Raw genomic sequence first — 12,375 nt, 5'->3', positions numbered from 1 at the left:
TTAAGCATCTTCTTAGAAGGATGCACATAGAGAATGCAATACAGTTAGATCTGGACATAACACCACAGAATTTATTAATAAAAACTTGAAAGAAAATGTCTCATTACTCATTTCAGTAAGGTAGGATTTCAAACACAATTATAATACAAAAATTCTTGATAAAATCACTGCATGACCATAAAAAATCAACATGGTGTAATACATCATATTGATATCTAAATTGAAATGAACAATTCAAACTAAGAAAAAAATCTCATATCATATATAGAGAAGAGGGTGTAATCTCATCAAGTGTTACTTTTCACTGTAAAAATTACTGACATCTGAAATAATTAAGGATGACAACCTTACTAACATGAATTAGCTAGCTTTTAAAAGACAAAAGCATACACTGAGATAAATTCATTCTTAAAGCAACTTTTCTAGAATCAGTAGAATTACATGAGGAAACAATGTGGACTTTTGACTTAGCTCTGGTTGGGGTTATCAGAATGATGCAGTATCCTTATATTTACTGTTTACCTTTTTCACTGTAGAAATTCCATAAAAATAAAATTATATAAATATAGATTATATATAGTTTAAGGCTCACTTCACTGAGCTTTAAGTACATGACTCCATGTACATGTACAATGTATTAAAGAAACAGGCAGCATCTGCTCCAGGCTGTATGGTCCTCAGGACAGGGACTTTTCTCACTATAAATAGAAATAGGCTCTTGTTATTTCTTAGTCAGGGCAAAACACTCAGTGCTCTGCTGCCCTGAACTCTAACCCTACTTAGGGTAAGTCTCGTCCCATTCCAGCTGCCACAGAACCCACTGTTTGTAACCTCTCAACCCTTCTCGCAGAAGAAACATCGCTACATATCTCATCTTTAATAAGGCAGAGTTGATAGCAGTTCTGTTTCTATACTAATCAAATAAAAATATTGATGTTATGAACTCTTACTGCCATGACTTTGCCATCTTTCATAACTCCCCTTACACGGTGGAAAGAACAGTCAGCTCTACATACAGGATACCATTCTTATGCATGCTTGGTGCATTATCTGCAACAACTATACTGCACCTGCTTACGCATGCTTGCTACATTAGCTGCAACAGCTGTACTGCACTTGCTTTTGCTCTCTTCATCAAGTGTAAATAAAGTTAATTAAGTCTGCCAGCCTGGTTTTCTATCCCAACATGTTTACGCTGGAATAGTCACATTGACTTCATGGGAGTTAAGCGACACATTTCTGCTAAGTTCAGTTGATGGACAATTTAAATTTCCTTCTCTTCCTCCCCCCTGGAAGGCACATCAGCACATCTGAGCAAAACAGTAACGTAGCATCCAGACAGGTTATTACATTGCCTACAAGTCATTAAAAGGCTCTCAGGTGCAAATCTCACTAGAAAAATAAGTCTGTAAAAATATTTCCTGGCTTGCTGCTCCTCTTGCACACCTCCTCCTTGAAACTCAGTGGCAGGCGTTCCTCTCTTCTGCTGGCTTCTTTCTGCTCCCTTTGCTTTCTATTACGTTTCTATTCTTGCATCCCCTCCTCATGTGTCCTACACATTTGCCTCTTTGCCAAGCTCACCTCTGACTTCTTCTGTCTATCTCCGTGACTTCATCCACATTCAGGCCATTCAATCAAGAGGTCTCCTACTGACAAACATAAAATATGTAAGACAATCTCCAGAATTTGTAGGAATTCAGACAGAATTTCAAATACCAGAACATAATTTCAAGCAAGTCATTATCTTTATTTACCTGCTAAAGCAACCTACACATGGAAAACTGTGAAATTGCCTACACAGGCAAAGGCCCCATTATAATAGCACCCATACTTCGCCCCAAAATTTTAAACCTTTGACTATTTTATCTCACAAAACCCCATAATTTGTGTCATGGTTTGCTTTTGAACATTTCATCTTAAAAAAAAAATCACTTAACTTCAAAACAAACTCATGCTTATCCTTATGTCATTTGCAATTTATTTAATTTTCATTTAATTTATCATTCTTGTTCTACAGCTTTCCTCTAAGAAAACTAGCATTCTTATCTCCTAAAATCTCATTTGAAATTTTCCCTTTGTATGTTCCTACATGCCATTTTGTCACTAAATTCTCCTTTTGCCTACAATTAGATCTTTGCACTTTACTTACTGCTCCCATGTTTTACTTTTATATTCTTGATTCCTTTCCTCTCTGTCCTGCTCATTCTAGTAATTCTCCTGCTACTATCACCCCAGTCCATCATGCATGCTATGCGGATCAGTTTCTCCTTTAGCATTAGCTAACTTCCTCATTGGCATAACCATATCCCAAAGAGGACACTATTGCTTTCTGAACAACTAGCTTTCTTTTCCTCTAACCTCCTCAATAACTGCCCCTTTTCACATCCTCTTTCAGACTCCCAGTCAAGAATTTTTACACACTTTTTTCGTGTTATATTCTAGCTTTCAGTCCATACCACACATTATGAGATAGGCCACCTATAATCACTCCATAGCAAAGTGCTCTTTCTAATCAGTAACTCCTGTGCCAGCAACCTGATCTGCTTTTCTTTACACTCCCGCTAGACAATGTATTTCCACATACAGTGTTGTTACAAAATGATCCTCTTCCATTTTCTTTCTCCGTATCAAAAAACGTCTTGTGTTGTAGGAAGGCCATCTTGTGCTCTCCATAAAGCTTCCCTAGCACAAACTGATGGTGCTCTCCATAACGTGGTGATACATATCACATTTCAGAATTCTTTCAGATCTTTTTTCCCTGTTGCAAGACAGACACATTTTACTGCTTGCTTCAACAGAAAGGCTGTATTTCTGCAAATGGGATTATGATGAGACTCTGTTCCTTTTACTGTAGAGGTGGAGTGTAACTCCGTTAAAGCTGAAGACAGCTTGATTTATCCCTTTTTTTTTTTTTCAGATAGGACTATTAAACCACATTCTTACTGTACTCATCTGTGTTAAACAACCATTGAGTGTTTCAGGGAACCCCAGAGGGCTGGGGCCAAAAGATTGTCAAAGTTCATGCATGCTGTAGCCTTTGAGCCTGAGCCTTTGTTGCCACCAACAAACTGAAAACCAAACTCTGAACTTGTGTAAATGGCGGTTTGGTGACACGCTGTGACAGCGGCAGTGAAGAAAGCTGTGTGCTATCATAAGAGCAGAGATATTAGCAAGGATGGAGAGGTATGGTACTGGTATGGTGCTGTGTTTTGGATTTGTGATGAAAACGGTGCTGATAACACAGAGACGTTTTGGCTGATGCTGAACAGCTTACACAGGGCCAACGACGTGTCAGTTTTTCACACTGCACCACTGGTGGGTAGGCTGTGGGGTGTGCAAGAAGCTGGGAACAGACCTGGCTAGGGCAGCTGACCCTGGTGATATCCCAGACCGTATGATGTCGTGCTCAGCAATAAAAGCTAGGGGAAGAGGAGGAAGGGTGGGATGTTAGGAGTGATGGCACTTGCCTTCCTAAGTAACCTTTGCACGTGATGGAGCTCTGGTTTCCCAGAAATGGCTAAACATCTGCTTGCCGATGCGAAGTACTGAATTAGTTCCTTATTTTGCTTGTGTGCACACCTTTTCCTTTACCTGTTAAAGTGTCTTTATCTTGATCTATGGTTCCTCACTTATGCCCTTCTGATGCTCTTCCTCATCCTACTCTACCGTGATGGAGTGCTCAAGTGGCTCTGTGGGGCTCAGCTGCCTACCAGGGCTAGACCACAATAGCACAGTAAATCTAGGTTTTTCCGATGTTACTTTGCAGAATTACCCACTTTAGAAAAATACAGAAAGTCAAACCCACATCAGATTTGAAGTATAAATGAGGCTTGTCTTGCCCCACATTTCCATCTATCTACTACAACTGACTTGATCTGTATTTTTTAGGTAGAGCTCAATCTGGCTGGGTCGAGATTTTATGTCTTGGGAAACGCTGGGGCCTGGGTTTCACTAGTGGACCCTCCTGCCTGCGAACGGACGCGTAGCCATTCTAACGCCTGCCAGCCTCCGGGCTGGGCTAGGCCTCAGGCCCCGCGGGCCCCAGAGGCCAGGGAAGCCTGCCCTGAGAGGGAGCCGAGGAGACCATCCCGCTTGGCCGCCATGGAGACGTTAACGGTCGCTTCCAGAGCGCGCGCCAACCCCTCCCCCTCCCAGCCGGCCTCGCGCCAGCCGCCGGCCGGCGACAGCGCGGGGGGCGGGGCCGGCGCAGGGGGCGTGGCGCGGGGCCGGCGGGCGGAGCCGTGCGCCGTGTCGAATGCGGCGCGAGAGCTGCCGGCCCGAGCGCAGCGAGAGGGGGCGTGGTGCCGCCCGCCCGCCTCGCTCCCCCCCCGGCCCCGCCCCCGCCCCGGTGTTGTTGTCTCTGCACGGCCGGGGGCTCTCGCGAGATCAGCGTTGGCGCCGTGACCTCCATGTGAGAGCGGCGGCGCCTGGTAAACACTCCCCGGGGTTGGGAGATGGCTCCCGGCGGCGCCCGTTAGACCTGGCCGCGGCGGTTCCCGCCAGACTCCGCCTCGCCTTGTGCTGCCTCCGGGGGCTCGCGGCGCGGGCGATCGGGAAGCGACAGGAGATCGGCTCGGGTCTCCTTCCCTCTCCGCGCCCCTCTGAGAGAGGACGGCGGCCCGGCGGGCGGGCAGGCTCCCGTCTGTTCCGCGGGATTTGAAAAATCCTGCCCCACTGAGCCGAACAAAGAGCGGGGGGAGCGCCCGGCCCCCTCCCCTTCTCCCTCGCACGCCGCAGAAGCGCACCCGGGGAGCGGACCCCTTTTCCACCTTCTGCCCCAGACCTAACTCCTTTCCCCACGGCCGGCTGAGCGGGTGAGAGGGCGCGCACCATGTGGATCCAAGTCCGCACCATAGACGGCACCGAGACCCAGACCATTGATGACCTGAGCCGCCTTACCAAGATCGAGTGCCTGCGGGAGAAGATCCAGGAGACCTTCCGCGTGAGCCCCGACCGCCAGCGCCTCTTCTACCGGGGCAAGCAGGTGAGGCGGAACCGCCCCTACCTGGATGGCAGGGGTGGAGGCGGGTGGGGGTTTCCCCTCTCTTCCGCCCCGCGCGTCCCCTCTGGGGCTCGGGTCTTTGTGTGGCCCGGCGCGGAGGTCCCCCATCCCCACCCATGTGTGCTCTGCCTCCTGCTTTTGTTTACTCCCGTCCCATCGGGCCTACGGGGAGGTGAGGGGCAGGGGGGAGCCAAGGTGTCTGGCCTGACAAGAGGCTCTGGATCCCAGCGCGGGTTTTCTCCGCGCCGTCCCGCCTGCCTTTTTCCCCGAGGGCGAGCGGGTGCCGGGGAGGCCCCTTTGTGTATTTGTTTTCCCACCTGAACCGCGGGAGGCTCCTCCCCCAGCCCCTGCCTTTATCGTACCGAAGTGACAGGGCCGCGGGAGGGGTGCGAGGGGGACGAAGCCCCTCCGCTTTTCTCGCTCTTCCCCCCACACCCCCCCCCCCCCCCCGCCCGGGAAGCGGAGCGCCTGGATCGTGCTTCGCCCGTTTCCCTCCGCCCGCGCTGCCTCGGCCGGGCAGGGGGCAGCGTGTGGTGCTGGGGTACCGCGGGCGGTTTCCAGGGCGGAACGCCGCCGCCCCCGGGGCCCGCACGTGGCGGGGGGGTGAGGGGGGGGGGAGGCGGTGCGAAGTGCGATGTCCCGTCAGTACCCGCTGCGGGGTGGGTACGGCGCGCCCCTCCCCCGGCGTCCGGCGCCGCTCGACGGAGTAACGGTTTTCGGGGCCTGCCGGCTGTGAACCCCTCCCACCTCCCCGCGGGGGGGGGGGGGGGGGGGGGGGTCCCGGGGCGGGCACGTGACAGCCCGGGCCCGCGGGGGTGGGGAGGCGGTGGCGGCGCTTGGCCCGGCGGGACTCCCGCGTGGGCGGGGCGGCGCCGCGTTAGTTTGCGCGGGCACAAGTTGTGCGCCCCGGCTCTCCTCGGCGCGGGGACTGGTGTGTCACGAGTGGGGCCGGGGCGGCAGCTGGCAGTCGGCAGCGGCTCTTCGTCCTGACCGGGGTCCCGTAGTACTGGAGTGACTGGCTGAAAGCTTTCTGTGGGCTGATACTTGCTCTCCCCGCCGGTGCCAGATATGTTTTTATCCGAATAGATTGCCTCGGGCTGCGTCTTTGTTGCTGAAGGGTGTAACCTTTCAAGCTGCATTACATAAACTCGGAGGTGTACTTAATTCTTGAGTCCCTTAAGTGAGGCACAACTGACAAGAAAAGTATCGGATGTGTGATGTATTTGTGGGAGCTTGGCTCTTAAGATGCACCTTCTTGTAACAGATGAGTGTTGCAGTGTTCACCTAAACTGAGTGCAAGGCAATGAGATTCCTGCCTCAAAAGAGATGAAGTGTGTATCTTTACAAATAAGGGGACAAAAGAGAAAATTTAGAAATATTCTCTTTAGTTAAATAGAAATTTAACTGTGACCAGGAGGTAAGCATTAGTGGCCAGATGCTAAGCCTAGATTGTGAATCTAATAGCAAATGAGTAGATTTTTGTGTTCTACAGATTGTTGAGAGTGAGCATTTGTGAGAATGAGTCTATCAAGACCATTATGGACAGTCTCATGTTTCTCTGAAGGGAGCAAATCAAGGAACTTGATTTAACTTGAAGTTATGTAACCTATTAAGAGGTGTGCTGGCACAGCATGAAGCTATTTTTCGGTGCAGAGCTTGATGTGGGATGCAAGGTTTATCTGAGAAGCAGGGAAGATGAGCCAGTAATGAGTTGTGCTTTTCTGTGTAGTCTGTCAGTGGCCAGACCAATTAGCTTGAACATTTTAGTTAACAGATGTCTTGCTTAAGAAAGCAGAATCGTGAAATAGTCTAGCTGAAGTTGCCTATATGAGCAGTATCTGTGAGTTTAGTAGTTTATGTAGTTTAGGACACGGTTGGGATTCTCTTCAGGGAAGAGTTAGGAAGTTCCTTTTTTTTATAGCTTCACTCACCATTTATGTCCATTTTCTTGCAATTACCATAACTAATTCTGAAGTTTCATTGATGGTTATGGATTGTTTTTCTGATCCCATGGTGCTAGTAAGTATAAAAAAGGTCAGAAGTAAAACTGGATGTTGAGAGACATGAACAGAGGAAACTGAACAACTCTTAACTCTGTCAGGGCTGTGATAAAATAACAAAGAATAAAAATGGGCATTTAAATTAAATGTGAGGTGAATAGAAGGCAGTATAGTGAGATGAAAACACGGAAAAACTTCAAAATCTTCATTCCTGCATGTGTTGGAAAAACCATTATCTAGTCCGAACTATTTTCCGATTTTACCTGTTTAGTGCTCAGTATGGTTAAATCTCTGCAGTCAGTAGAATTGTGATCTTGCTACTGAGTATTTCTTACTGGAGTCTCTCTGGGAACTTCTAGAAATACTTGGACCTTGCAAGTGGGGGGTACCAGAAGACTAGCTAAATAATCTTCTTTCTGCTAAGAATGGGAGGTGTGTGAGGTTATATGGATATAGAAACCTAAGTGAGTCACCATTTATGGGCTGAATTGCAACAACTTCATGCTCTTATCTTGCAATAGAGAACAGCTTCAATTAACATTTTGAGCTAGAGCCATTATTTTGCAGTTCTTTTGGAGTGTCCAGTTAATGTAGTTTATGTGGTTTGCTGTAATTTGCTGTTGTCTGCTGTTGTCTGCAAGTCCTTGTGTGGGCAGTGCTTTATGTCCCTGCTTTTAAGGGTTAAAATACCCTGGAACTACTGATGAAAACCTCGTATTGTGATTATGTAGTACTTTTGTTTTACCATTTTTTTTTTTTCTCGTAAAACCAGGAAAAACACTACCTGGTTGAACAGACTGACTTCTGGTTTTTAACTGCTACTGCCAGGAGGACCTACCATTCACAGGTGGCACCGAAGAGTGAGCAAGATGGTATTACTCTATAACTTGGTCTGGTCTGTGAGGACATCTTGGACTCCATGGGGATCCACATTTCTGCAGAGCTGATTAACTATCAGCCAGAGAAGTCAAGTCATTCTGTAGATCAAGGTAGAACTTTCTGAGGAAAGGGAATAGTAGTGTATGCATAGTTTTTTACTGTGATGCAATAACCTAGTTGCAGTTAGCCAGAGAAATCTACTGAATGTACAAACTCCTTGTTTTCTTTGTTGAAGAAGGTAAATCATTGGCTGGAAGGAGTTTCTTGGAGAATCGCATACATTTCCTTATGCTGGAATAACACATACATTTCCTTATGCTGGAATAACACATACATTTTCTTATGCTGGAATAAATCATCTCTTAACCTTATTCTACCAGACTATTCCCATCTAATGCTTTATCTGTGGTGTTATATGTTAACTCTGAGTAAACTCATAAATTACAATGCATTGTGTGGAGTTCCTCTAAAAGTTGGAAAAGCAAAACGAGACAATGTATCTTCTGGCAGCTAGTCTGTCCTAGTTGGAAAACCTATTAGCACTTCTTGATGAGAATAGAAGTTCTCAATTTCATTCATGAAAGTGAAGGAGATATTATAGTAGACAAAATCTTGGCATCTTGACCTACCAGAGCAGATTTTCTATAGGACCAAGCTACCGTCATTGTGGGACTTCGAGCTTCCAGTTACAATGCTGGAAAAATTGAGCAGTAAAAATACAGTGAAGTTTATTTAACTTTGAAAACTTGTCACAGAACTTAAGATTGTCTGGAAGACTGTAGAGGTATTAATACTAACTTATGTTTCACACAGAACTGAACTTGCACACTGTTGTATTTCAGCGATATGTGTTGTTTATGGAATATAAAAACTAATATTATCTTGTGCTGGCTTCTTCCATCATCCTTTCCCACCATGTTGGAGTTTGAATTCAGTGAAAACTTGTAAATGGCTATTGTTGTGAAAGAAACCATCACATCAAGTGGCTTTTCCATAGGGCTTATCAGAGTCAGGGAAGAAGGACGTTGGAGCCCAAATATTGCTTCCCAGTATATATAAGAGGCAGTGACTGAAATTGCTTTTGAACTTGTTAATCTTGTTGGTGAGGAAGACACTCCAAACCTTCTTCATGGGAGATTGAAGTCAGCAGGTGGAAGTGAGATATTGAAGCCATTTATTTATGTGATGTGAAAGTTGTTGCAAGTCAGGCTTACTTAATTAGAAGAAATTTAGCTCTGATTTATGCACAAAATAGCATGGTGGTATGCATCGTGTTACTTAGCTGTGCAAGTTGACTCTTAAGTATATTTTGTCGGGCCCATGCTGTAATGCCCAAGTGTTTAGGGTTTTGTTCCTGTAAATGTAACTGAAATAATAAAGGGGTGGGAGGAGCAGAGGAGCTTTAGTTTTGCATGACAGCATCTTTGTGACAAAGCAGCCTCAGTGAAACATACAGTTATAAATTTGGCAATAGGACATGCCTTGGTTTAACTATAGCCTTTCTTATAAGACCTCTTTAACGTCTGCTGCCTTGGGCTGGCATGTAACATTGGATAGAATCTCCTGTGAGTTTAAGCTTCAGGTGTGTAAACTCTGTGTTTGAAGGCTTCTTAAATACTTATGGCTTAGGTGAATTTCCAGAAGGATAGAAAAGCATTATTTGTTGAGTCTTTCCCTGAAGAATGGGAGTGCTAAACCTATTCATAAAACAATCAAGTTTCTTCACACAATCTCTTCCCAGCTTTATTTTGTTTGGAAAATTGTAAACATTTTGAGCTGAAGCTGTCCAAACCCCATCTGCTTCAGGCAGAATCTGGGTGTGAGAAATTTTCAACTGGAGCAATTAAGTTTTATGTTTTAGAGAAATAGTTTGAAGAAGTCTTAGAATGATGATCACTTCCTTTCTTCAGTGAAGCTGGTAGCAAGTAGTTCTGTAGCTTGATGAGAGAGACTCATCTGGAGTCTTCAGGGCAGATACAATCAGACTGCATTCTAAAATTCCCAAAACATTCATAGAGTGTATTAATCTGGCAGTAGGTTTGGTAGCCCTGTTACCAAATTTTTTGTACGATTGCAGAAGCTGTTTACCGAAATCGGCTTCTTGTTAAATTTTTGCTGTAAAGCTACTAGTGCAACTTAACCATTCTTTGTTACCATTATCTTTGTTATTCAGGGCACCTAAACAAACTGAAGGAAAAGCTGAAGCATATGTGGAAACAGAATACTTTATACTATTTTGTATATATGACTTCAGTGTTAGGAAGCTGGAAATACATAATATGACCTGTAAGGAATTGCAGCAAGCTTTAAGGCTATATTTTGTGGCATATGTATTTATTAATGTAATCTAGTTAGGGTAGTTTAGTACTTGTACTTTTTTAATTACTCCAGAAGCTTTTGGAAACTGAATGTTTCTTTTCACATAAACACTTTCCCCACCCCTCTGCCCCCAAATCCCTTAGATGCAGAACACACTTGCATGTGTGGCCTACACTGACAACTGGATGATGAGGCTTTCCAGTAAGAAATGTGATCAAATGTTGATGGAAGTTATGAGATGATTTTCCTCTTTAAAGGCTGTTAACTGAATCTCTGTTCCTAATCATTTAACTGTAAATTTCTGTTACAATAACTGCCCTGATATATTTGGCTATTTTACTTATTTATTCATTTTTACTTCTCTTGTTGATTACATAAGGTTCCGATAATAATCAGTTCTTCGTTACAGGTATCCTTACAAGCGCTCCCTGGCACCACTGTTGCTGAGCTTCAGTTGCCTGTGCTATAAAAGTCCATACCCTCATACAGGAGGTACTTGACCATTCTCATCTAATCAGCACAGAGATGGATGAGTCTTTCCATGCTTCCCAGAATTTCAATGCAGGTCTATATTTTGACGTACTTTTTTTTTTTTTTCCCCAAAAGTATCAGGTAATCCTAAATATCAGCCAGAAGATGCCATGAACTTTATTTAATTAATTAGAAGACTCCTGAGAACTGCAAAAGAAGAAAAACCTTGCTCCTCTGACTTCATCTTCCAGCTAGTAGTTAATGAGTAAATGTTCCTTTAGTGGGATTTAGAGTTGCATCCAAGAAGAAAATGTCGTGTCTAAATTAACGATTTTTTTTTTCTGTATCTCACCCAGTGATAAAGGAAAAAATAATTTTCAAAACCTGAACTTCTTATGTAAAAATTTAACTTGGAAGAGGTGCAGACTTGAACACTGTAGAAGTCATTGATTGAGACTGAGAATGGCTGCCTTCACCTTTAATCTTTTCTTAGAGCTTTTGACTTTCAGCTGGTTTTGTGTGGGCACTAATCTTGTACACTGGAATCTTTTTTGAATTATAGTTAGTCCAGATCAAAAGCTAAAATGTGTTGGTACCACCTGTACACTCTGCAAATAATTTTGTAGTAATGGCATAAAAAACACTGTTTTGTTGGAGAACATGGCCTTAAAATGTAGGCTTCTGTACTTAATTTTATTTACAGAACTTCAGGAAAAGTATGAATTTCTTCCTAGAGAAAGCTAGTCTTGTTGTTTGAGTACAAAGATGGCTAATGTACATTTATCATGGTGTTTGTACTGAGATTGATGTGTGACTACAGAGTGTCAGCAACAAGATTCTGTAATTTCTTCCTAGGTTGCTTGGCTTTGTGTAGCATGCCAGACTTGCTCTTTGTGTGGAGAGTTGAAGAATCACAGCATATTCACGCTGTGCTATGATCAAACTCTTTGGTTGTCAGTATAATTATAGAAAGTAGTGTAAGTGTCCATATTCTTCCTTCTCTAGGAGTTCCTCTTGCTGTATGCTTTCTGTGGAGTCTCTATAAGACTGTGATACCTATATAGATTATGATTTGCTGAGAGTAAGACATTTGATACCATCCAGTGTTGTGACTACCTTTTTACTTGAGTCCAAGGGAGATCATTAACTGTTGTATAACTCAGGCAGTCAGAAGGGAGCACACACTCTGATATAAAGACTAATTTTGTGTTACCTAGTGGTGGGATTTTTGGTGGCATAAGGGTTGTTTCTTGAAACATTCCTGTAGGCTGGTTTGAAATGTGAATCTCATGGCAAAAAAAAAAAAAAAAAAAGAAAAAAAAAGAGAATTGACTCTAATTAGGATTATATTGTCCAGACACTAAATAACTTGTTTGGTTACTGGTTTTTAAAATGTTGTGATCTGCCTGTATTCTGTTCTGGGGGGCTATGGATCTAGAGTGTCAGAGAACTTCCTTATCCAGATGTTTCACTTACCCACGTGTTCCATTATGATTTGATCACTCTAGAGAGTACTAAGAGTGAATAAGAGCAATAGAGCAATGATTTTTATTTTTTTAATTGATGAGTAAATTCTCCTTCTTGAAATGAGGGAATGATCTGCCATTTGCGTCTTTATTTTTAACAGCAAGCCATGAAGTCCAAGCTATTAAGAAATAAAAAGTTAATGTGACTCTTAGAGAACAGATTGTCAATGCTAAGACT

The 12,375-nt window shown here is 44.1% G+C and overlaps 1 protein-coding gene across 6 annotated transcripts in view; it reads left to right on the top strand.

The window, feature by feature from the left end:
- Positions 1-4,372: 4,372 nt before the first annotated feature.
- UHRF2 (ubiquitin like with PHD and ring finger domains 2) overlaps positions 4,373-12,375 on the top strand; it is a 95,026-nt gene continuing 87,023 nt past the window's right edge. For 5 of the 6 annotated variants that reach the window (XM_075739495.1, XM_075739494.1, XM_075739491.1 and 2 more), the window contains exon 1: positions 4,373-4,984. In XM_075739495.1, the coding sequence (XP_075595610.1) occupies positions 4,832-4,984 (153 nt within the window). In that variant the 5' untranslated portion in view covers positions 4,373-4,831. Of the gene's footprint in view, positions 4,985-10,609; positions 10,766-12,375 lie in introns of all 6 variants that reach the window. The other variant, XM_075739492.1, reaches the window with a different exon arrangement.

The sequence above is a fragment of the Balearica regulorum genome, chromosome Z (genome assembly GCF_011004875.1).
Source record: "Balearica regulorum gibbericeps isolate bBalReg1 chromosome Z, bBalReg1.pri, whole genome shotgun sequence".
Classification (NCBI taxonomy): domain Eukaryota; kingdom Metazoa; phylum Chordata; class Aves; order Gruiformes; family Gruidae; genus Balearica; species Balearica regulorum.
Note: the sequence above shows the minus strand (reverse complement) of the source record. Positions and strands in the feature narration are given on the sequence as shown.